This window comes from Eleginops maclovinus, chromosome 1 (genome assembly GCF_036324505.1).
Source record: "Eleginops maclovinus isolate JMC-PN-2008 ecotype Puerto Natales chromosome 1, JC_Emac_rtc_rv5, whole genome shotgun sequence".
NCBI lineage: Eukaryota > Metazoa > Chordata > Actinopteri > Perciformes > Eleginopidae > Eleginops > Eleginops maclovinus.
Window position 1 is genome coordinate 11,993,277 of NC_086349.1, and position 23,819 is coordinate 12,017,095.

Genomic DNA, 23,819 nt, shown 5'->3' on the forward strand with positions numbered 1-23,819 from the left:
AAACTGTAATGCTTGATTTCCCCCCCCCATTCCACCCCACTCTTAAAAACACAGATTTGAAACACGGTTTTTAGCACAAACCAAGCGACCTGATGAATTTATAACAGTCTGTTTATTAAACAAGGTAAAGATACAAAGCTTTTTTTCCTTTTTTAAACATTGATAACCTTAGTTTAACTCCTCAGTCTTGGCTGTGCATATTTAGTTGTCTAGAAACTGTATATGAAACCACAATGCAAGACAGGAAAAAGTGTAATAAATCTACGCAATATCTTTTCATAGAGAGAACATGGGTTAAACAGTTATCATACAGGTTACAGCTCAGGAACTCCATGCGGAAGGAAAAAAATGAAAATGCTTACACGACTGAATACTGCAGAACACAATACAGAGTAATGGAAATGGGATGATAAAACAGTTAAGGCTTACATGTAAATAACTGATATAAAACATGAATATTAATAACATATGGGTAGACTAAAATAATTACAGTTAAGTTCATACATAAACTTTTACAAAACCCAAACAGAGCATGTTTATGAAAACTAAAAAATAGGATCTATAAATGAGTAACATGTTTTACAGTACAGCAACATGTACATTTTCCCATTATCTCAAAAGAGAGAGTAAGTTGAAGAGGCAGGGTCTGTTGTTGGCGTAAATGTCTGTTTTCAGGCCAGTGGCTTGAGTAATAAGTATTCTTTTGAAAACATACTATATACTGTATATGTATTTTACATTATTCTCAGTTCCATGTCAAACGTAACATCTAGCTGTAGCACCTTTTTCTGCAGTGCCCTGAAGAATACAGGGTACTCTACTAGTACCGTCCAGAGGTTAAAGTTACAGTAAAAATACAGCAAACAATACTGTGTACAATAAAAAGAATACTAAGGAGAAAACAAACTCAAAAAGGAGAAGCATCACCTCCACATGAACTCGTAACATAGGCCTATGGAATATGATTTGTACTGCAGTTCATTCCAAATGAGTAAAGCTTATTAAAGATTTAAACAAAAAAAATGTAACTGGGTTAGAGTAGCTGTACAATAACTTCACATTTTGGTCCAATGTTTGGGTTTTAAAATTGTACACTCAAGTAAAATTTGATTTCATCTGAAGAGTGTTTAAAAGTAGAGCTGGCACTAGTATATGTGCAATTGATTCAACCTCTAAAACTAGAAAATAATAGTCAAAGCTTAACCGATTACAGAAAGCAGACCCACTATAACAAGATTAGCTTTCTCTTAAAACCTCAAAAGGTTTATATATGGCACTAGTTAACGGGAGGCGAGGAAAACACAATGTAAAAACAGTGATTGATCATATGTTATATGATCATAAAGGTGCCATAAAGATTCAAATGGAGTGAAAGATTTTGGAATAAAAAAACAAACATTCATCCTTCTTCCCTTCCATGTTGCTCTACGATTTGCCTCGCCAAGTCAATAATGCAACTTCTTAATACAATCATTAAATGTTCTAATTGTCATCTACCGATTGCCTTCCTCAAATTTAGATGACCCTGTAAATGTGTACTTGCACAAAAATGTGAGTAAAAAAACAAAGAAAGTAAAAAAAAGACTGTTCAGACACAGTCAGTGCTCTTAGCTGCCACAAGTAATGCCCTTTGGCATTTTCCATCCAAACAAGATTGATACAATTTGAGCCAAAACCACCAGGCCTAAAAGTGCTTTAAGATTATCTTTGGATGTCTCCAGAATACACCCAGCAAACATGTTTTTCTATTCTCTCAATTCTCTATAAAGGGCAAATATCATCTGGCACATTTTGGAAACCCATTTCATGGAAGAGGGAAAAAAAAGAAAAGGATCCTAAAACTAAAACATTTCTGATGGCCAATGCATCCGGCAGTTTACATGACGCTTACGAAAGTGCTTATTAAATCTGACGCAAGACATTCTTTGCCTCTCGATCCTCCGGACGACATCTAGCTGTTTTTTTTTTTACATTCACAAAATAACGCTGTGCTCATTTTTGACAGACAGCCTGTGTCGAGATGGATCATGGGCAGCCTGTTTACTGAATCTTGCACTGAATGCTTATGTCAGCTGTCATAATGCTAATGTAAGCCTTATGTAGATGGCTGTTGGTGCATGGCCTCATAAGCTCCAGCCTAACATAGACTTTGAATCCGACCTGCTGCCGAGCGCCCGGGGGCTCAGATGAGTGAGATGCGGATGGGGATGTTGGGGGACTCGGTCCTCTGAGGCGACTGGTGGCTCACTAGGTGCTCCACCACTGTGTGTTTGGACATGTGCTTCATAAGGTAGGTCTCCTAGAAAAACACATGAAAACACACCAAATGGGTCAGAATTAAGTCACTGACATTAATGAAAACAGCCTTAAAATAACCCCTCTTTTTAAATGAAAATGACATTTCCTGGATTTTGATCCTTTGATTCTTTTAATTCCTCAAACTCAGACATATTATAGTCTAACGCATCCCTCAGTAAATTAATCAAGATGTACAAACTGTAGCACACTTTAACTTAGGAGGGAGCTGAAGTAAACAAATCTGAAATGGCAAAATTTGCTTCTATTGTGTTTTGTTTGAAATTAAACCTGTCCTGTATAAATGTAACATGGCACATAAGCACTCTCTGTAAGCAGCATAAGCAAAAGCTTTTTTGTCCAAGCAACTGTTAAAGCAAAAATAAATATAAAAGATGAACATTTTAGAAGTTGGGTCCAGTACATATTTGGCAATTTAGCCTAAAAACATTAACATGATTGATGTTAACTTATTGTTGTTGATATTGTTGTTTATTTTCTGGAAGTTAAATCCAAAAGTATTTGTTTCACTTCGAGAGTAATCTGTTAGGATTTTGAGATGGGAGGGGTAGCAAAAATGTTCATTTGACTAGATAAAAGAATATGGAATATGAAAATAGAAAAACTGGTCAAATGAACACGTACTATGTAAATCCCTTTACACTCAAACTAGAAAAATACACCATTTAATTATAAAATACAAACTGCTATTACTTTCTTATGATCAAATAAGAGCAAGAACAAGTTAAAATGCTAACTATGACAAACAGGAAACACACCTAGTTTCAGGCAGAGAATTATCAAAGGCCATCATCTCCCCAGTTAATGGACAGTTTGACAGAAGGCCATGGCTGGGAAACCCTGACATACATTAAAACAACAAACAGATAACCTGTGGTCTACTCACTGAGGTGTAGGCCCGGCCACACATGCTACAGCAGTAGGCCTTAGCGTTTTTGATGGCGTGCGCTGACAAGTGGATCTGCAACGATGCCGAGTCTGAGTAGGCACGGTAGCAGTTAGGACATTTATACGGCTTGTCTTTATTGTGCTGCCTCTGGTGAGACTGTTGGGGAGGAGAAAGAGAAAAGCTGTTAATTTGTACGTCTTTTAACTTGTATTTATTATCCCGTGTGACCATGTACTGACCTGGAGGTTAGACAGCTGGGTAAAAGCCTTTTCACATCCAGGGTGAGCACATTTATAAGGCCTATCGCCAGTGTGGATTCTGTGGCAGAAGAAGCAGAAATAATGCAAGTGTTAGATTTGTTATGTCTTACACAACAGACTCTATAAATCCCAAGGCACAACTTAAAACATCTCATATCCAGTAAGAGAAAACCAGAGCCAGAGAAATAAAAAAAGTGTTAAAAGCGTAAAACTCTATGCAAGAAAAACCCAAATCAAAATGCTGCTGTAGAATAGTATCTGAGTGTAGCATAGTTAGTGGGTGCTAAACGGCTATTACTTTTCCTCACACTAGCTTGACCTCTGCTGCTGTATGTTCACAGAGGCACCGACCTGGTGTGCTGCTGCAGGTGGGAAAGCTGACGGAAGGAGTTCTCGCAATAGGAGCAGTGGTAGGGTTTGATCCCCAGGTGGATGCGCAGGTGCTGGGACAGGTAGGAGGCATTGGCGAACGTCTTGGAGCAGTGGGGACACTTGTGAGGTTTAGCCTCTGTGTGGGTCTTGGAGTGAATCTGCATCTCTGATTTGGTGAGGAAGGTGAGCGGGCACACTTTGCATCTTGGGGAAAAAACAAAGACAAAAAAACATGATAAGATCAGGTTGGTTGAGTCAACATTATAGAAGTTCAAAGAGTATTCAGACTTTAAAAGTAAATAATAAAAGCAAAATATGACCAATTCTGAATCATAATTGAAATCCCAACTAGCATTTTTGTCCCAATCCCAGTAAGCAAGCATAGCATATTCAAGCATTCAAGATCAGTTTACATCCCACTGAGGGAAACATTCATCCAATCAGGTTAAAGATGGCTTTGTTTGGATTTCTCAGAGAGGAGCACATCCCAATCTGACTTAGGACCAAACTGGTGTCAAGGAAACTTCTATCGATCTTTTGTAGACCACAATTCAACTTGTGGATTTGCTTTAATAGGCCAGTGCTGAAAGAAAATATCCTCCCTGTGATGCAGTAAAACCTTAAAGACAGCTGCTTCCTGTGCCCTACCTGTACGTTTTTCCCTCTTTGGGCGCCACAGTGATACAGCCTTGGTCGGCGAGGATGGGGTACGGCACCACCAGCAGAGGACCAGTCGCATTTTCAGCTTTGATCTTCTTCCGTCCCCGAGGTGCTTTGGGTGGGGGGCCCAACAGTCCAGCCAGGCCGCCTATCTTCATGTGTTCCATGCCAGGACCACTAGCCAGCCCTGAGATGATGTTCACCGATGGGGCGCCACCCAGGCGGTTCTGGCTACTGGAGGTTGGGGTCGTAGGGGTCAAAGCGTCAGAGGTGCTGTGGATGTCTTGTCGGGATGGAGTCAGACCTGTGGAAATGGAAACCACAACTGTTTTAGCACCACAATAGACTTGGCTTGTCAGATTTACATGTTTTGTTCACATGTAAAAAGAATTATGTCCTACTAATCCAAAAAGCCAAGGGTTTCCTTTTGTTTCCAGTGATGCACAAAGCACATTTGACTGCTTTAGGTACTTCAAAGATTCAGATTTAGATTAACAATAGAACAAATAATAAGCTAAAATAACTTATTGTATTTTTATAGGCTAAGAAATGCTTTATTGAACCCTGCTGAAAATTCACAAGCTTCACAGCAGTATACAGTATATAGTTCCAAGTGTTGAATACATTAATGCATCAATAATTATAATTCAGTAATGTGACACAAATTATTTTGAAATGGGCTGTTGTGCAAAGTACTTTTTGATACCATTATTTTTTATGCTTTTACTCGAGTAAAGAGCACAGCAGCATAGTTTGCAAAATGGTTAGATGCAATACAAAGAATGCATTATGGTGTGTAATAAATGTGCTACAACTTGCAAAACCGCTAGTATGGTGGTTTAACATTAGACCATTATTATCCATCCACCGGCCATTTATTCCAAATGAGATATGTTCTGGTTATATGTTTCGATTCTCTTAAACTCATGGTTACACGGTTTAATTGTCACTGCTCATTCTGCGTGAATTAAAAACGATGTGTTTATCTTCCCACTTCAAACCTCAGTAACTACTAAATAAATGTTTGATTTGAGGGTTTGCACACATTGTGTTCTAACAAAGGAAAGACACAATCAAAAGCACCTCACCAGTTTGTATGCTGACTGCCAAATGCACTCTTAATGTTAGTTCAGTAAACGTCCAGGTCTTATTATTAGGTCTTAGTCCATTTTAGTTAACCAGCTACATATGAGTATCCTTAACTACTGAGACAGTTTCACAGAATGACTGACCATGCTGCTGTTTGATTTGAACGACACTAGATACTGATGTTGTTTCCTATTGCCAACAGACCACAGAGGCCACCTGGCTGCAGTACCTGAGCGATGGTTGACCCGGATCTGTTGCTCGCTGAGCTGCCTCATGTGCCAGTCTTCCCACAATCCTTTGGCCTTCACTGCTGACTTGTCGTCCATATTGCCATCTGGAAGTTGTCAGGTAGTATTTAATTAGTAAAAACTTCATTGTGTCGTGATAGAGACAGACATGATCAAAACAGTGTATAAAGGTCTGCGGATACCACACAATGGGAAGTGAACAATAATTGACTAACAGAGACCGTTCTTATGCCAAAATAAACCACATGCCTTTAAAATACACATCAGTTAGAAGAAGAAGATATACTTTATTAATCCCTTGCAGGGAAATTTCTTTCCCCACTCTGTAGTGTTAGTGTGCTGATACGTGCCGTATATGCCGTACGGTTTGACATTTTTTGATACCTGCGCCAATAGGATGGCTGCATTAGAGTGCTAGTACCCAAATGATGTACGATATAATGCTGTCTTGACAATCAGCAATACATGGACTTTTCATTTCATAAAAAAGATTAACAAACCTGACCATGACCACTTTCATGCTTGCCAGTTGCATTATTTATCCCCACCCATTTGGAAAGTCACTGGCCTAAAAACCACAGAGTAAAGACCGTACCTTGTCCAGAGCTGGAGGCAGGGCGAGCATGCAGAGCGATGTCCGGTTGTCCGGAACCTTGCTGCTGTTGGTGGTGGTGGTGGCCTGACAGCTGCTGGGGCTGTGGCTTTTGCACAGACATGATGTGCTGCGTGCTGCCATCCGGGGACGAGCTGGGCAGCAGCAGGGACTGCTGGGAAGGGCTGGAAGTAGGAGGCAGGTGCAGGGGTCGGATCTTCTCGGCCATCAGTTGCTCCTTGATCTTGTTTATGAGCACCAGGTTATCCAGCTGAAAGGGTTAACGGGTCATGCTCAACAGAAAACAACCACTGTGTGTGAATATCATTCATGCCCCAAAAATACAACCCGGGATAAAAAACACTGAGCAGCAGCACACAGTACAAGCTCAATTATTATTATTTTTTATCTAGGAGTTAACAAACGTGATAGATTCTTAATCTGAGAGTTTGTTTCACTGAAAGGCTAGAGCTGAATGGCTGACAAAACATTCACACATGGAAACAGATTGCAATTACAGGTGGAAATATTGCAGTTTTTACAAATGATGATTGGACTTACCTGGCCGGGCATGGATGGAGGTGGCGGCCAGAAATACGGGTTGTTAAATCGAGGCTCCGCCATCCTGAAATTAATCAAATGTATTTTAGTCACAGGGGTGGGTGTGTCTATGTAGTAAAACACAGCTGTTACTTTTAGAACTTAAATAAAATCATTTTTTCAAAAAAACATTAAATAAAGACGTTATAAATGTAAACGTGAGACGATTTGACATATTTTAGACCTAAAAAATGTATAGTTTGAAAAATACTAATACAATTTTTCTGACTTTTACTGACATGACATCTCATAGTCTTCCTCAACAGTTAAGATGATCAAACTTTATTCCCCGAGGGGGAACTTCAGATGCAGTTGAAAGTGTTCAATGTAACTCGACCTTCAGTTTAAATTTCTGTCAGAAAATGTAATTTAATAGATGTTAAGGGAAGTGCTTTGACATTAAAAATAGTGTTGTTGTTATTGTAATAAAGCCATATTCATTTATAAACTTTTTTCCTTTTTTTAAACAGTGTGGTAAGTTATGTTAGATTCGTGTAAGTTAGGCCTACAGTGCGAGACGTTCACCTTTTAAGTTTACACAGGTCAAACCTCAAAATGCCACCTAGTAAAATCAAGTCACTTTAAGAAAGACACCGGTGTGACAGCCTTAGCCGATTAGCTTGGACATTTTGCCCCTCTATTCCTTTTGTCTGAAAGGGAAATCCTGAAAATAAGTGAACGTCGCTTTAAAATGTTCAGATAAACGCAATGTTTAAAAAACAACTTTGCATTCTCTGTGACTTTGGGGACATGTCTGCTGTCTGAAAGCATCTCGGCCCCTCGGACTGAAAGAGGGTTTTTTGCCTATCGACTCTCCCGGGGCGACTCAGACATTCTCAGACAGTTTTCTTTAAACATTTCCAGACAAAAGAGAAACAAAAATGGCAGCCTTATTTTTATAAGGCGGGACGCCATATTCTGCAGACCCCAAAAATGTAGGAGCGTGAACATCTGATCGCGAGGAGTGTGTTAGGCAGAATAAGCGAGGCGAGGCGGACACAAAGGTGTGTTTATCATGTCAAAGGCATGAATGATTGTTTACGGCGAAATGCAGGTTTGAATAGCCCGGCCTCCCCACCTCTTAAAAAAACTGACACTTCCTACAACAACCATGCCCTGCAAAAACAGCACGGAAACGGGCAAGATGCAGCTCGACCCAAACAGCACATCGATTAAACACAACCGTAGCGACGCGTTAAGGTCAAAATGTAACCGGCGCACAATGCCCTTCCTCCCGAAAGACGCTGTGCCATCTTAACCAAATTTCACTTTTAGGGCTGCTTTTTTCACATTCTGCAACTTTTGGACGAATCAAAGGACAGCAATTGCGATGTGTGCAAAATGCACGCATTTAGGAGGCAATCGATTATTAGATACATGCACAGCAGCAAATACACGAAAATACATGCACAAATACCTTGTGTCCAGATTGCAGATATTGTCTTGCGAGTACAGCTATAATATAAAAGCTTGATGTTCTTTCTGCCTGCCTCCAGTCGGACCACCGCTTCCGGGTCGCTTTGTTCACTTCTGGGTGCTGCTGCTGCAAGCTCCGTACAGTACACACACAGAGGGGAATATTCTGCTAATGTTGCTCTGGATTTTAACACGATGACCTACTTTGTTCACGTTTAACGGACAGCGTGCATGCATGATTTGAATAACGTTATTTCAGCGCATGTTTGGGTCGGATTTAGCAGATCACATCCGCAGGGCTGGAAGTAGAAAATCCTGAAATAGCAACGCCACAATGTAACAAATACTCCATTATAAAGAAAAGTACTGCATTCAAAATGTAACTCAACTCAAAAAACGTTACCTTCTATTGATTGTAGCAAATTAAAAAAGAAATCATTATAAAATAACCACCCATTTAAGAGCGTTACATTACTCGTAAATGCATCACATATTATACTGTAAACCCATCTTCATCATCATGTTTTATGTGAGATTTTACTATAGTATTATAGGCCTGCTATAAAGATACTCCCAGTCAGATAAATACAGTGAAGATAACAATGTAATGTGTCTAATATGTTGGCAAGTGGAGAAAAAACTTAAATGCATCTGAGTCAAAAGCCACGACCCCCTAGAAAAAGATGATTTTATATTTAACAGACAGATTTTGATCTCAAATAATATAAATTATTGACCAAAAGCTTTTTTTTCCAAACAGGATGGAAACAGCAGTGATTTAATGTGCAATTACTTGCTTTATTTTACAATTATGTCAGATAACATTGTTACGTTTAAACCTCCTTATAACCAAATTGATGTTTCTATGAGGTAGGTGTCATGTGCTCAAGTAAAATGTATGTTAATACATCTAAATCCAAGTGTTCTACTTATTTTCTTCCCAGATGTTGACTATTTCAGTGGCAGTACCACAACACAAATATGATTTTTTTTAAAGTTAGACTCTGTGTTTAAGGTTGAAATAAAATTTGATTTATGTCAACTAGTTTATGCAACAGTGGAAAACAGGCTCCAAGATTCAAAGATTCAAGAGTCAAAGGTTTTCAAATCAGATGCACAGTAGCTAGTGTAGAAATGGCAATGAAAGTCTTAGGTCCCAAGCTCTTCCAACATTGCACCATAGTTATATAGGACATAAAACAATGAAAAAAGAAAAAAGCATATACAGTATTTCACAAAAGTGAGTACACCCCTCACATTTTTGTAAATATTGTATTATACCTTTTCATGGGACAACACTGAAGATATGACACTTGATACAATGTAAAGTAGTCAGTGTACAGCTTGTATAATAGTGTAAATTTGTTGTGCCCTCAAAATAACTCAACACAGCCATTAATGTCTAAACCGCTGGCAACACAATGAGTACACCCCTAAGTGAAAATGGCCAAATTGTGCCCAATAAGCCATTTTCCCTCCCCGGTGTCATGTGACTCGTTAGTGTTACAAGGTCTCAGGTGTGAATGGGGAGCAGGTGTGTTAAATTTGGTGTCATCGCTCTCACACTCTCTCATACTGGTCACTGGAAGTTCAACATGGCACCTCATGTCAAAGACCTCTCTGAGGATCTGAAAAAAAGAATTGCTGCTCTACATAAAGATGGCCTAGGCTATAAGAAGATTGCCAACACCCTGAAACTGAGCTGTAGCACAGTGGCCAAGACCATACAGCGGTTTAACAGGACAGGTTCCACTCAGAATAGGCCTCGCCATGGTCCACCAAAGAAATTGAGTGCGAAAATAGACGTATGACTGCTGCCAGCATTGCTGCAGGGGTTAAAGGGGTGGGGGGTCAGTCTGTCAGTGCTCAGACCATACGCCACACACTGTATCAAATGGGTCTGCATGGCTGTCCTCCCAGAAAGAAGCCTCTTTAAAGGTGATGCACAAGAAAGCCCGCGAACAGTTCGCTGAAGACAAGCAGACTAAGGACATGGATTACTGGAACCATGTGGTCTGATGAGACCAAGATAAACTTATTTGGTTCAGACGGTGTCAAGCGTGTGTGGTGGCAACCAGATGAGGAGTACAACGATAAGTGTGTGTTGCCTACAGTCAAGCATGGTGGTGGGAGTGTCACGGTTTGGGGCTGCATGAGTGCTGCTGGCTGTGGGGAGCTACAGTTCATTGAGGGAAACCATGAAGTAGTACTGAGACATACTGAAGCAGAGCATGATCCCCTCTTTTCGGAAACTACGTTACATTGTATCGAAGTGTCATATCTTCAGTGTTGTCCCACGAAAAGGTATAATAAAATATGCACAAAAATGTGAGGGGTGTACTCACTTTTGTGAGATAGTGTATGTCTGCCAGTTTTAATAGGGATTCATTTAGCCTGCTGTTGCACATTATTATTCACATTATTACATACATATAAGTTACTTTTTTACAAGGCTTAAGATATATATATAATAAGACTACAATCTTTTTAAAGTTTATTCGCACCCACACTCTGCTGTTTTGAATGTCAGTGAATCATAGGAAACCATCAGGAGCCAATTGACGTTGCATCTAATAGTTGTGTCACTCTGAATGTGTGTGGGGGTGGCTAACAGGATCTCACTTTGTTTCCTGTTTCTTGAACCATTTCTCCGTAGACTCCACACACACACACACACACACACACACACACACACACACACACACACACACACACACACACACACACACACACACACACACATACATACATACATACATATACAGGCATCCTCTAACACTTTACCTGACTCAATTTAAGAGTCAATCTGAAGAAGTCAGGAAGCCTCATCCTTCTGCTGAATCTAGTGATTTCCTCGTCTGGTAATGACAATTTTGACGTTGTCTGAAAGTTCGTAGAGTTGGTTGTTCTTCCTCACCTTCTGCTTTTCCAACATGAACTTTTTTTTGGTAAGTAATCCCAATCAGAAGTATTATTTTTTATCATTTTCATATAATTTAGCTGTGTGGATTATAGAGCAGCATTTATAGTAGTAATAGTAGTAGTAACAGTAATGCTAGTATCATAAAAAGGACCAAACTCACACATTATGTCTATTCTGCTTCATGAGGTTGGTTAAAGGGATTGATTGTTTCCATTGAAAATAGTTATATGTTTTGAACAATTGTCATTTGTATATTTTGCGGTGACTGAATCATGGTAGAGCATAGGTGACTGTATTTTAGGATTTAGGTTTTAGGATTTAAGTTATTTATTTATTTATTAAGTTATTTAAGTTGATTTAAGTTAAGTTAGCATTCAGACTTCATATGTTGCTTCTTACCTGTTGCTGAAAAACACCATAACTGTAGTGTTTATGAGAAGGCTCAAAATGTGGATGGATTTCTGATTTATGTGGCTCTGTAGATATCCAGCTTACTGTCATCAAATAGTTTTGCAAAACTCCAGATTATTTTTGTAGGTTGACTGAGTTTCATCAATGTTTACATAACTAAGTGTGTCTGTGTCCAACATTTATCTAAAAAGGGATTTGTTTTCTAATTGTTTGCAGATTTAACTTTGGAAAAATACTGATCCTGGAACAATAATCTTGCAACCCTGTAATTCTAAACTGTTTATGTTGTGTGAGGGGCCATTAAGATATGATATTGTCAGTGGACACCAATGAGAAGCTCAGCTGCTGCACTACGAAATCATTGGAGCGATAAAGTGACTGCGATAATGTTCACTACTTTACTATCCCTTGGTAATGTGCTTATGTTTACAGATGTAACATATTACACACAAGAAGAATACCTGATTGATGTGTCAAAGGTGCTTGAGAATAACACAAAAGATGCCCAAGCAATGACTTGAGAAGTTGTATTGAGTCATGTTTCAATACAGCTGTAATTTTTTATGGCAGCTCTTGTTTGAAAGTAAGTTTATTTTCTTCTTTCAAAGCAGACCTATAACCTATTTTTTGTTTTAAGGTGTTCCAACTGATAACCATCTTGCTTTCTGTGGGACAGAGTCACACTGAGCCTACAAGGCAAAATCCACTTTCATGTTCTAAATCATGCTCAGCTGGTAAGTTATGAATAGCAAGCGATATTACCTTTGCTTTGTTTTTTTTCATAGTTATAGAGGAATTATCAGACATGAACTCTTCCACTCTCTTTTTTCTCTTTTGTTTCCCAGGATATTATAACTCTGGTCCCTGTGGAGAGAATAAAACAGAGTACATATGTAAAGAGTGCCTCAGTGGCACATTCACAGAATTAAAGAACAACATAACTAGATGCTTACGTTGTGACAATTGTGGAAGTAAGTACCTTGTTCAAACCTAATTATAAAGCCATAGAAACACATGCTGTCCACCTGTGGGATCTAATTGTGTCAGCTCTTGACCACATTTTCTGGTTATTTAAATGAAAATATCAATAGTCAACATTTTTCGTTATACGTATGAGATTCATTATTATTTCTGTTACACTGTGTTGATGAAGATAGAAAATGACTTTGAAACTGGAAAATATGATAATATAATTTTGACTCATAATATCATAATATTATCATTTAATATGAATTGTGGTTGGGAAGAGCAAAGGTATTCATCATATGTGGTTGAGGCTGTATATCTAAGAATAGAGACTGTTTGAATTCCTACGCTGACAATTCTATTGTAGTATTCATAGTATGAGATCATAAGATTTTGTCTTATTGTCTGTTCCAACTACACAGACTGAACCCTGAAAGAAAGATTGTATTCTTCTCTTACTTAAGATAGCCTGAAAAAAACAGCTTGAAACTTGTATTGTTCCCTTTGCTTAAAAAAAATCCTACAAAAAGTACAATGATAAACAAATCAGTTGGTACTTGTCATTTTGCCTATCTATTTTAACGTGTCAACTTGTTATTGCATTTCTTCTGAGTTTTCTGTGGATGATGCTGAGGCTAGGTCACCTTTGAAAAGAAATCATTGATCCCACAGGTCTTACTTTTAAAAAAGGGTTGAATATTAAATGTGTATAATTTTCATTCCAGGTTAAATAAGATCTTGTCTTTAAAGTTAGTCTTTATTAAACCTGTTGAACTAGACTGAAGAAATAAACTGTCTGATGGCTTGCAATGTTTAAAATAATAATCAAAATAATCCTCAAATCTTGCTTTCTAGATTATATTGTCCTTTAAGAAACCCTGAATCCATTTGGTCATGAATGTGTTAATGCTGTGGATTGAACAAAGACTTTGTTTTGATTTTTGCCCAGATTTTGATTTTGAAACTCAGCCATGCACCTCTGCTACAAATAGGAAATGCGATAAGTGCAACTGTAATCACTGCAAACGTAAGTGAAACCAAAGGGAATTTAAGCCCCAAACTAGCATTCACAGCTGCCATTTTAATCCATATCCTGGAATATTCAATATAAAACCAATACTGTCCAAGGAAAATGTATAGTTTGTTTAACCCTCACAATCTCATGTTTTTCACAGGAAACAACAGTGGGTGCTGCAAACGGTGGGGTACTTGCAATGTGACGGTTGTTTGAAAAGACAAGTTTAGATCTGAGCTTTTTATGACATATTTGAGAGCACTCTTACAACTTCAATATCAACTAAGGGCCGAAATTAGAAAAAAACCCAATATACTGTAGTGATGACTCCTTATTAATCCTGGGAGCATGGGAAGGATCTGTTCCTCTATGTATTAGTTTCTGCTCATTGACATTTTATTCAATTCAATCCATTTCTTTTAGATACAGTATGTTATCATCATCATCATCATCATCATCATGTCTATGTTTTTATCTTTGACTTTTCTAAGTTCTGAGTTATGTTTTCATTTTCATCTTTTGTGTTATTTTGTCATCCTATAATACTTTCAATTTCCGTTGCGGATTCATTTTGCAGATTGCAACTTTTAACTGCATTCTAGTTTCTGCTACAGTACTATATCTCTTTGGTCAAACCAGTGAAAAGTGTGAAATCAGAGTGAAAACGTTCTGTACATTTCCAGATTTTTTCCCACAGTTTAGAGACATAGTTCTTGTGGTTTTACTGAGGCCCTGCTCAAGTAAAAGAGCTGAACAGTTATGATGCAGATGATGAACGTCTCAACATAAAGATGGGTTTGTTAAGCCTGAAAGAGTTGAAAGGATTGCATCTGTGTGCACAGATATTGCTCTCTTTTGTTGTTAACCTTTTTTAAAGTTTATGAACTTAACATATAAACTTTTACTTTTTATTTGCATTCTGTTTGTGCTGGCCATTATAAGATCTCTTTTTAATCTGCTTCCAATTTAATCAATCCAAAAAGTTCTCGTTTTATGTTACATTAAATCCCTCCACTATCCCAACAGGGAGAGGTTGTTCAGTCACACACAAAGAGGAAATTATACCCTAAAGAGATAATTTTGTGATGTCATAAAACCCATCCCTTTATGTATGGATAAGATAAGTTGTCCACTGTTGACTTCATCCTGTCTCTTCTTTTTTCAGCTTGACATGTATTCCATCTACAACTACAACTACAACTACAACTGCAACCACAACACCATCTACATCTACAGCTACATGTACAACTACAACTTCAACCTCAAAAGACACTCAAGGCCCAGTTGAATCGATTCCCTGTTAGTGCTAAACATCTGTGGTCCTTTAACATGTGAAATGATAGAATAACTCTCTGGTCTATTGTTTTGTAGTTTTACACTCATATGCCCTAAAATACTTAGCTATGGATATGTTAGTATGGAGCCTGATTGATTCTCCTTCGCGCTGTAAATTGTTCAAGTGGTCCTGTGGATTAGAAAGAACTACTAATGTCAGAAATAACAGTGTTTCTCTATGTCTTCACCAGTGAAGGATGTGCTCGGACTCGCTGCAGTTTTGGCGTTGCTTCTGGGCTTATTTTGGTTCATACTTTTCATCAGGAATCGATGTCTCTGCTGGAGAGCGAAAAAAGACCTGGAGCCCCCTGTCATATTGAAAGGTAACCACTGGTGGAATATTTATTAGCATGTTTAATTAAGTACAGCACAAAAGTCCAGCACATTCTACCTCTACTTCACTTTATTTCAGAGGCATACTTAACAGTTTTATTCTATTATATGTTTTACTCGGTCATTAATCAAAAATATTGTAACCTATTTCAAGGAACTTTTCCCAAAACTGAATATGACATTGTTTTTATATTAAACTACTGAGATGTTTGTAAAATGCTTCTTACAATTCAATTAACCTGTAATGATAATCCACTAAAATCCTTTATAACAACTTAACACATCCATCTGCCTTTCTGTGCATACATTAGTAGACTTTTCTGCTTCTTATGTTTTTTTACTTACTCTTACATTTTGAATGGAGGACTTTTACTTATGGTATTGTGAACAGATATCTTCTGTTTTTTCGGGGCGTTTGAAAGTTATCTACCAAGGAGATTTATCCACAGTGAACAACACTTAAAATATATGAAAAAATGTGTAATTATTTTGTAGACATGCAGCAGATGTTGTGACGCCACACACATTAAGATACCTCATGTAGGAATCCTTACTTAATAGAAGGATGTGTATATAATGCAACTTCAAAAGCCATTTATTGCTACAGAAAGTATATCCAGTGTTCAACAGAAATATTTTCCACAGAAATATAACTGAGTTTCAAATGTGCTGACAAACAGGAAGCTTATTGATAATATCTGCTTTCCTCCCAACAGAACAAGGCAGTCATCAAGGCAGCAGCCCGCACACACTGGTTTGTTTTCGTTTCATAAATGTTGTGTTCAGATCAGGGCCTTAGATAGGTTTTCAAGTTTGGGTGGGATAAGCCCAGAGGTGAGGTGGAGCTGTGTGCGTTCTAATGCGAGCACTAAAACATTTCTGGGTACTCATTTTTTAAGGTGTTGGGGGTGGGCACCTGCATGGTAGTAAAATTGCCAGGAACTCAGATGGCATGATGGTGGATATGTAAGTCTGGGAGTTTTGCGCTGAGCAAAACCACTACACCCCCATAGTGTTTTGTGCTGGTTGCGTCTTCAATACATTCTTCAACTTAACCAGGTCCATGTAACCTAGCCTTCACATGCTTTAGAGGGGTTTGGGGGCATAATCCCCTGGGCAGACTTTTTTTTTAACAGTGACTGAAGCCCACCTAAAATAGGCCTAGCTACGCCACTGGTTCAGATTGAGATCTAGGTTGTACCGTTGGTTGACATGTTGACCACAATTTGTTGTTAAATTTTACTTAGGCTGTGAAAAATGATTTTGACTTATTTTGTCTTCTTTGTACTTTCAAGACTTTACACATTTCTGAGGATACTCCCATGGTGACTCTCAGTCAGAGTGCAGCCACAACAGAACATCGAGACCACATCAGGCCTCCACTACCAGACGATGAACACAAAGGCAAGATTCAGAAGCCTGTGAAGGATTTTGTGGTCTCCAGATGAGATATCTCCTTATAAGTAACATCTTTTAAACAACCCTCTTGGCCCCAAACAATTATTAAATAATTTATAATCAGGATTTGGATGGCACGCCATAGCACCATAAGTTCCTAAACTACATCCACTTAAACATAGCATAGTGTCAATCCGAAGCATCACATCTGAGCATATTACAATTACAAGGAGTTCCCCAAGGCTCTATTATTGGGCCTCTTACCATTATTGTACAGAGGACACAAAGATGAATACAAAGATGTCTTATTTCTTACTGATTTTTGCATTAAACAAATCATTACTTCGATGTGCCAAAATATTCGTCAAACAAAAATATTGAATTTTGATCCAAAGAAGAACAATACAAGTCTTGTATCAACATTTAAGACCACAAACCATGACCAAAATAGTAGGCTAGTCCTTTATCTAGACCTACATTTTAAAATCTACGTTAAGACATACTAGCCTTCAATCCCTTAAAGACTATATCAAGAATAGGAGGACTAACATTTAAGTAGGACTTAGAAAAAGGGCCTATACCATTACTTTGTTGTTTAAACGTGCTATTCAAATAAAGTTAACCTGCTTGGCCATGCCTTGCCTTTATTTGGTATAAAATACACTTCGATTTTGTGAAATATGGTATGTTATAACAGATTTAAAAGGCTAACATTGGTTGCAGCTACTTGTTACGATCAACATTTTGTTGGCAGTGCATCAATCTGCTCTACTTGACTCGCGGTTCACACTCTATACAAGAAGGTCAGAGGTCATCTCATGACATTACAACTGTGCTACTACTAACAATATTATGAGTAGATTCACAGGAAGCAATCACAGTTATGAGTTGTTATGATCTGTTTCAGTGCTTTGATGAGAAATATTATAGACTTATATTATAACAGTGGAATTTTTGTTCATGTGACCACAATTTGTAAAGAAACCTTTGTGAAGTTCACCTGAAAAAAAGAGTCAAATCAAGACTTTTTGTGAGTGTTTATGAAACTGCTTTTTTGAAGTGGAACTACAAACTAGAAAAGAGAAATTGTTCACACTGATCACACATCATCATGAAGTGATGTAGTGTGATAGATTCATTTTATCTTTGATCTTAGAGAACCTTTTACGCTTGTTAGAAAGAAGTGATAAGAAAGCTATGTCTTGACTGAAAGTCATAATTAGATAAGAAAGCTTTATCATTATTGAAAGTCCAAATTAGGGAACAAACCCAACAAAACTATGGCACAATGGAAATTGTCTCCAAACAATGTAAAGCAAATATAAGCTACTATTTTTGCTAATTAGATAAGTGTTTCGCTCTTATACATTTCCAATGATTCCAATATTCAATAATTCCAATATCTTAAATTAGATGATCTCTTGCTTTATATAATATTGTCAACAAAATGTGTGGTATATGGACCTTTGTTTGAATCAAAACAAATAATATGAAGACATATCTCTAGTTTTGCTCTGTGAAATTGTGATGGTCAGTTTTTGACATTTCATTGACCAAATGATTGATGATTGAAGAGAAAATTGTCATATAAATCCGTAAACAATTTGCAGTTTTGAGCCCTAATGTTAACAACAAGCACTCCCTTATTTAATTATGCATACCACTATGTGTATTTTATTGATCGTAAATGCATTTTGCTTCATACTGATGAAATGTACTGTAAAAATGACTCTTTTCACCAGGTGGTGATTTCACACGTTTTGCAAACTTTCTCTGCATCCATATCTGATCTCTTGCTAGATGTACATGTCTTGTTAGAGTACTGAACAAAGTTTCAATTTCCCCTCACAACGACGATGAAAACATACATGAGGTTTTGTTTTTTTAACCCACATACCTTTTGTCATTTTACCATTTATGGTCAAGCGACACTTTCCCTAAACCTGATTACCAATGTTGTTTGCTATCTTTAACTGCAGTGTTCTCAGTTTCAAAGCAGCAGCCCTTTCATCTCTGCATGTTTAGCACACTATGTATCATTGATCACACTCATGGTCCACAGTGTGGCGGCAGTAACTCGGAAACAGGACGCCCTCACTTCTTCTCAGTGGTCACCAGTTCAACTTTAGAGGAAATGGAAAATCAGATAGTGGCTGCACGTCTCTACATACGAATGATTTGCATCTGTGTACTTTATCTTTCAAACGCTTTGAAATGTTCAACAACCGCACATTTATTAGTCGTAGTGAGTGTGAAAGGTTGGCCCTGATTATGTCTGATCCTCTCCTTCCAGTAATCAAACCAATCGATCAATATGAGCACTGGCCGGCCATCGTCCTCTACGCCATTATCAAGGAGGTGCCCCTGCGTAGGTGGAAAGAGTTCTTGCGTCTGCTCTCGCTGGCTGATCAGCAGCTGGAGCGGGTGGAGCTGGAGGCTGGTTCGGGTCTGGGCTCTATAGAGCGGCAGTACCAGATGCTGAGGCTGTGGAGCCAGCGCTCCTCTGCCAGCCTGAATGATGTCTTCTCGGCCCTGCACTACATGGATTTATGCGGCTGTGCCCAGCTACTGCAGGAAAACCTGGACAAGCTGCAGTGGAAACCTTAACTGCAACCAAGTTTCCTAGTCTGTAGAACTTACAAAGACCACGGTTTCAACAGGGCAGTGCAGGACACTTGAGGCCACAGCACCTGGGAACACAAGAGATATGCAATAAGAGACAACTGTGCTTCCTAAAAAGGACACGAACTGTAGCAGTAGTTCCGCCCAGAAAACTTAAGTAATGTCAAGTAATGTAAGTGACTCATAATGAGCAATGCAGATGTTTCGTTTTTCAGCAGAAAAAACTTATGTTATGGTTAAACATCAGCAAATGCACTCCAGATAAGTGTAACATATGTGCTTTGTTGGGTTGACAACTGACTTTGGACATATTGTCTACAACGCTGCACACGTCAATTTTTCAGTTTCCTGCAAATAAAAGGTGTCACGGTGCTGTAGGCTGGGTTTTTCCTCCCCACACATATTCCATCTAAATGATGGTTTCCTGTTGCGGTGTTGAAGGTATCTGACTTTGAGACTTAATGTGTGTCATTCCAATTACTGACAGGCAGTGAAGCAGATTCCAGTAAATCCTTTTAACTAATGTTTTTATATTAATCTATGTGTGTGCTTTTTGATTTTTATCTTTGAAATAAATATTGTTTATAAATGTTTTAATTATTGTTTCTTATATTGGAATTTTTTTTCATTTGTTAATATAAAGCTTAATGAGTGGATCATTATACCAACTTTGTCAGGGTTAGTTACTAACCCTGTCCTCACTGGAGTCACCTGGTTCAAATGTGTAGTACCATAGTAAATTAAGAGCCAGAGTGTCATTATGAAGGAAGAATGTGATGAATAAAACTCGAGTCCACCAGGTGGGGGTATTGGTATTGTGGTGTTTGAAAAGTGGCAGCTGGTGTGCAGTTTTGAGAAAAGGACCCCATACAAAGAAAACGTAGGCAGGGTGTTGGAGGAGCTTTTATTCTTGAGGTGGATTAGACCAATCCCATGAATTGCAAATTCTGCCTCAGCAGAAAGAACAGCTGTCCTGCATTGTTCTCTTGGTAGATAAAGCATAGAACTCATACAGAGACAGCTAGGTTTTCATATTGGAAGTGTGCTTTTACACTCAACTAACTCATTTGAAATTCTGGCAGAAGAGTAAAATATACATTTACTACACATTAATATATTTCAAGTAGTTTTAACCTGTGATAAGATTTTTAAATGTTTTTGAATACTGATGGATTTATAGATTTCATAGGAGATATATAAATGTAAATGATATTTGTGGCTTCTAAATTCATAATCTGGGACATTTTACACTATTGATCAAATTAATTGTTACAACACGAGACAAAGTCGGGTTTCTAAAAGGTTGGAAAATGGACGGACTCACTATTTGTCTAGATGGCATTTAAAAGCTGCTCTAGAGCTGTCTCTTTGTAAAGATGTCTGTAATTAAAATATTTTCTCACTGTCAGATGTGTCTTAATTTCATCAATGCTACAAGCATTCACTGTCTTTTTATGTTTACGAAAAGGAACTGATGTTATCGCTGTCTTTAAGCAGTGACTCAACCAGCTGCGTCTCACCCAATGAGCAAAGGCGTTGGGAGTTTCCATTGGCAAACCGACGCGTGGAGGAACGTCCCATCAACAGAGGAGAGAGACATGAGGAGTTTACCGCGATAGGAAGATGATTTCAGTTGTTTAGTGTGTATCTTATTTGTTGTGCGTCTCTGTGTCTTTCCACCTGCTACAGACTTCTTTTTTTTTTAAACCAAAAAACTTTGCAGCACTTTTGTTGTATGTGCGGACAACGTGTTGCCCTGGCAACTCAGAGTCAAGAGCTATTGAGTTACAAAAAATAGGGCCCAGGCTTTCTCCTCTCCGGAGCTTCAACCACAGAAAATGAACCGACAGCGACTGTATTTGGTAAGTCGTTTGACAATCACAAATTACGTTTCTTTAGGTATAGGCTACTGTTGACAACTAACGCCAAAGCAGCAAGCAGGTGGGCCAGAGAAAGCAAGAACCCCCCAGCCCCTCACAAGGGGGCTAGGTTTTCATTATGCAAAAATACTAATACTGTTAAAACTAGGCATTTGGTTTGTTAATTTTGACCTTTTTTAAAAAACTTGTTTGTCAATCTATTTGTTGTGCACTCATCTTCTTGTCATTAGGATAGTGTAATATCCTTGAGTTTGTTGCAGTACTCACATTTTGTAAATCGCTTGTAATACATAACAGTGATAGAATAATATTATATATTAAATATATATAATAAAGTAGTTTCATCACAATTCCAGTTTGAATAATGTTAATTTGTTCTTAAATTGTAACATTGATGTAGAGGTTAAGACTATCAAACATGCTGACAGTAAGTCATTAAGTGTGTTTGATTCTAAAAGAACATAACGTTATTGTTGCTTAAGGTGGAGATGCATTAGTATCATACTGCAGCGCAAACTAGATAAATATAAAATTCACGATGACTATTTCATGTAGATGCTTTAGTGTAAGGGTCCTGCTTTTGTTCAGTGACACAGTGATACATCTAGAATAACAAACATCCATTGGTATGATAACTCGTCTATTAAACATAATACCTTTTATCTTCATTTTTCAGGTGACATCAATGTCATCCTCACTGTGATCAACTGCAAAACAGATTGAGGGGGTCTGCTGCCTGACCATGACAGCTGTGGTCAGACCTGGAGTCAGTGTCTCACAGCTCTGTGGGGATGGAGACAGACTCCTGAAGGCTGGAGAACTGGGGAGGGCCACCTCTCTCTACATGTCCGCCTTCAGGACTCACGCCGCCTCTACGGTGTCCCACATGCGGAATCTAGAGTCTGGCCTGGATGGAGTGGTCTTTACTCTAGAAGGTTGGCTCGACAGTCATGGGGAGAAACCTTCGGCTGAGGCTCTTAATAAAGGTCTTGCAGCTGTGTTTCTATCCACACTCTGCCCCAACAATCTGTCTGCCACCATTTTCAAAATGGAGTCTCTCCTTCAGAGTGGTGGGCAAGGCTGTGAGGAGATTTTTGCTCGCTGCACTGCTCTGCTCAGAAACCTTCACCCACAAGATACCTCTTGCATGGTGTTGAGGTTAATTGGTGCCCTGGCATGCTTGTTCTCGGAGCCTTACAATGTTAAGGGATTGAAGCTTTATCTCAAAGCTTACCAGAGTAACAAATCTGAAACTGTCACAATGGTCAAAAGCAGGCAAGCTCATCATATATCCAAAATAGTGAAAGCCTTTATAGATCAAGTACTGCAAATGCATCCCACTTTAATATTTGACAATGAGTGTGCAATTACAACAAAGGAGAAGGAGAAGCTAGATATGGAGACTTCTACAATTATTGAGTTCTTATTAGCTATCTCACCTAGTAACAGAGAAGTGCAAGAACTTCAAGCAGCATATTTGTGTTTGAGTGGAAGGTTTGTGGAAAGTGCAGAGGTCTACTCCGCTCTCTTGCATCATGATTGTCAGAAATTGTCAGACAAGTCATTCCAGGACGCTCCTGAGAGAAGAGCCGGGCTGCTAACCAGTCGAGCAGCTGCCTGCTTGTCAGCTGGTGGACGGACAGCGGAGGCATGCAGGGATTTGGGGGAGGCATTTGAGATCCACCCTGCCTCTGCCCGAATTTATTTTCAAAAGCTATTCACAGATCTTGGCACCGAGTTGGCTGCTCGTAACCATCTCCGTCAGCAGGCGGAGAGAGGCCTGTCTGGTTACAGAGAGAGGGTCCTTCTCCGCCCAGACCTGCGGTCCACTGAAGGAGTTGAGCTCCTGGACCCTGTCATCACTCAGTTACGGACCCTGTGCCACTTAGAGGCTGATGGGGGAGGGAGAGAACTGCGGGTACGGCTGGCTGACTGTCTTCTCCTCAGAGGGGAACACAAAGAGGCCCTCTCCATCTGCAGCCAGCTAGCTGCGGCCAAAGGTCAGCAGAGTTATCAAAACACAGTGCAGGTTCTCCGTGGGTATGCGCGACTTCTCTCGGATGACCACAAGGGGGCGTTAGAAGACTTCCAGGCTGTGATTGAACATGATGCCCCACATCCGTCCAGCTGTGTGCGGGCCCTCTGTGGCAGGGGGCTCCTGCGCATGATGGGGGGATTGAACTACCTCACAGCTCTCGACTATGTGACAGCCAGCGGGCTGCACCCTCAGGAAACAGCACTGACTGTTCGTTGCTTGGTGCCATGGAACTACCGGGGGCTGCTGTTTACTGTTTTACTGGAGCAGGGACGGGTCATGCTAGAGGGGACAGCAGAGCACAAAGCCAAGTCCAAGTCCAGTGAAGACTTCCAGCAGCCCCAGCATCGGGATAAGCTGCAATCAAACACAGACAACCACAGATCAGGGTGTGTTTGTCCTGCAGTGTACTTAATAGGCCTTTTTTTGGAAAATGTTTATTATTCGCATTCAGTTTAT

The 23,819-nt window shown here is 39.1% G+C and overlaps 2 protein-coding genes across 3 annotated transcripts; one reads left to right on the forward strand and one right to left on the reverse strand.

Moving 5' to 3' along the window:
* Positions 1 to 93: 93 nt before the first annotated feature.
* On the reverse strand, positions 94 to 8,589 carry znf362b (zinc finger protein 362b). The gene is made up of 9 exons (XM_063895762.1): positions 8,444 to 8,589; positions 6,988 to 7,051; positions 6,430 to 6,697; positions 5,816 to 5,920; positions 4,486 to 4,801; positions 3,817 to 4,041; positions 3,445 to 3,523; positions 3,203 to 3,361; positions 94 to 2,299 (listed from the first exon to the last, which is right to left on the reverse strand). Exons 2-9 carry the CDS (start codon positions 7,048 to 7,050, stop codon positions 2,183 to 2,185), a joined length of 1,332 nt encoding a protein of 443 aa, XP_063751832.1. The 5' UTR covers position 7,051; positions 8,444 to 8,589; the 3' UTR covers positions 94 to 2,182.
* Positions 8,590 to 11,104: 2,515 nt separating this feature from the next.
* On the forward strand, positions 11,105 to 20,042 carry si:ch211-112c15.8 (tumor necrosis factor receptor superfamily member 1A). 2 transcript variants are annotated; one of them, XM_063889065.1, is made up of 10 exons: positions 11,105 to 11,390; positions 12,414 to 12,510; positions 12,622 to 12,747; positions 13,692 to 13,769; positions 13,918 to 13,942; positions 14,923 to 15,056; positions 15,284 to 15,415; positions 16,142 to 16,179; positions 16,721 to 16,829; positions 19,117 to 20,042. In XM_063889065.1, exons 1-10 carry the CDS (start codon positions 11,376 to 11,378, stop codon positions 19,428 to 19,430), a joined length of 1,068 nt encoding a protein of 355 aa, XP_063745135.1. In that variant the 5' UTR covers positions 11,105 to 11,375; the 3' UTR covers positions 19,431 to 20,042. The 2 variants fall into 2 exon arrangements, with proteins under 2 accessions (XP_063745135.1, XP_063745144.1); XM_063889074.1 differs by having other exon boundaries at positions 14,923 to 14,999.
* Positions 20,043 to 23,819: the final 3,777 nt, after the last annotated feature.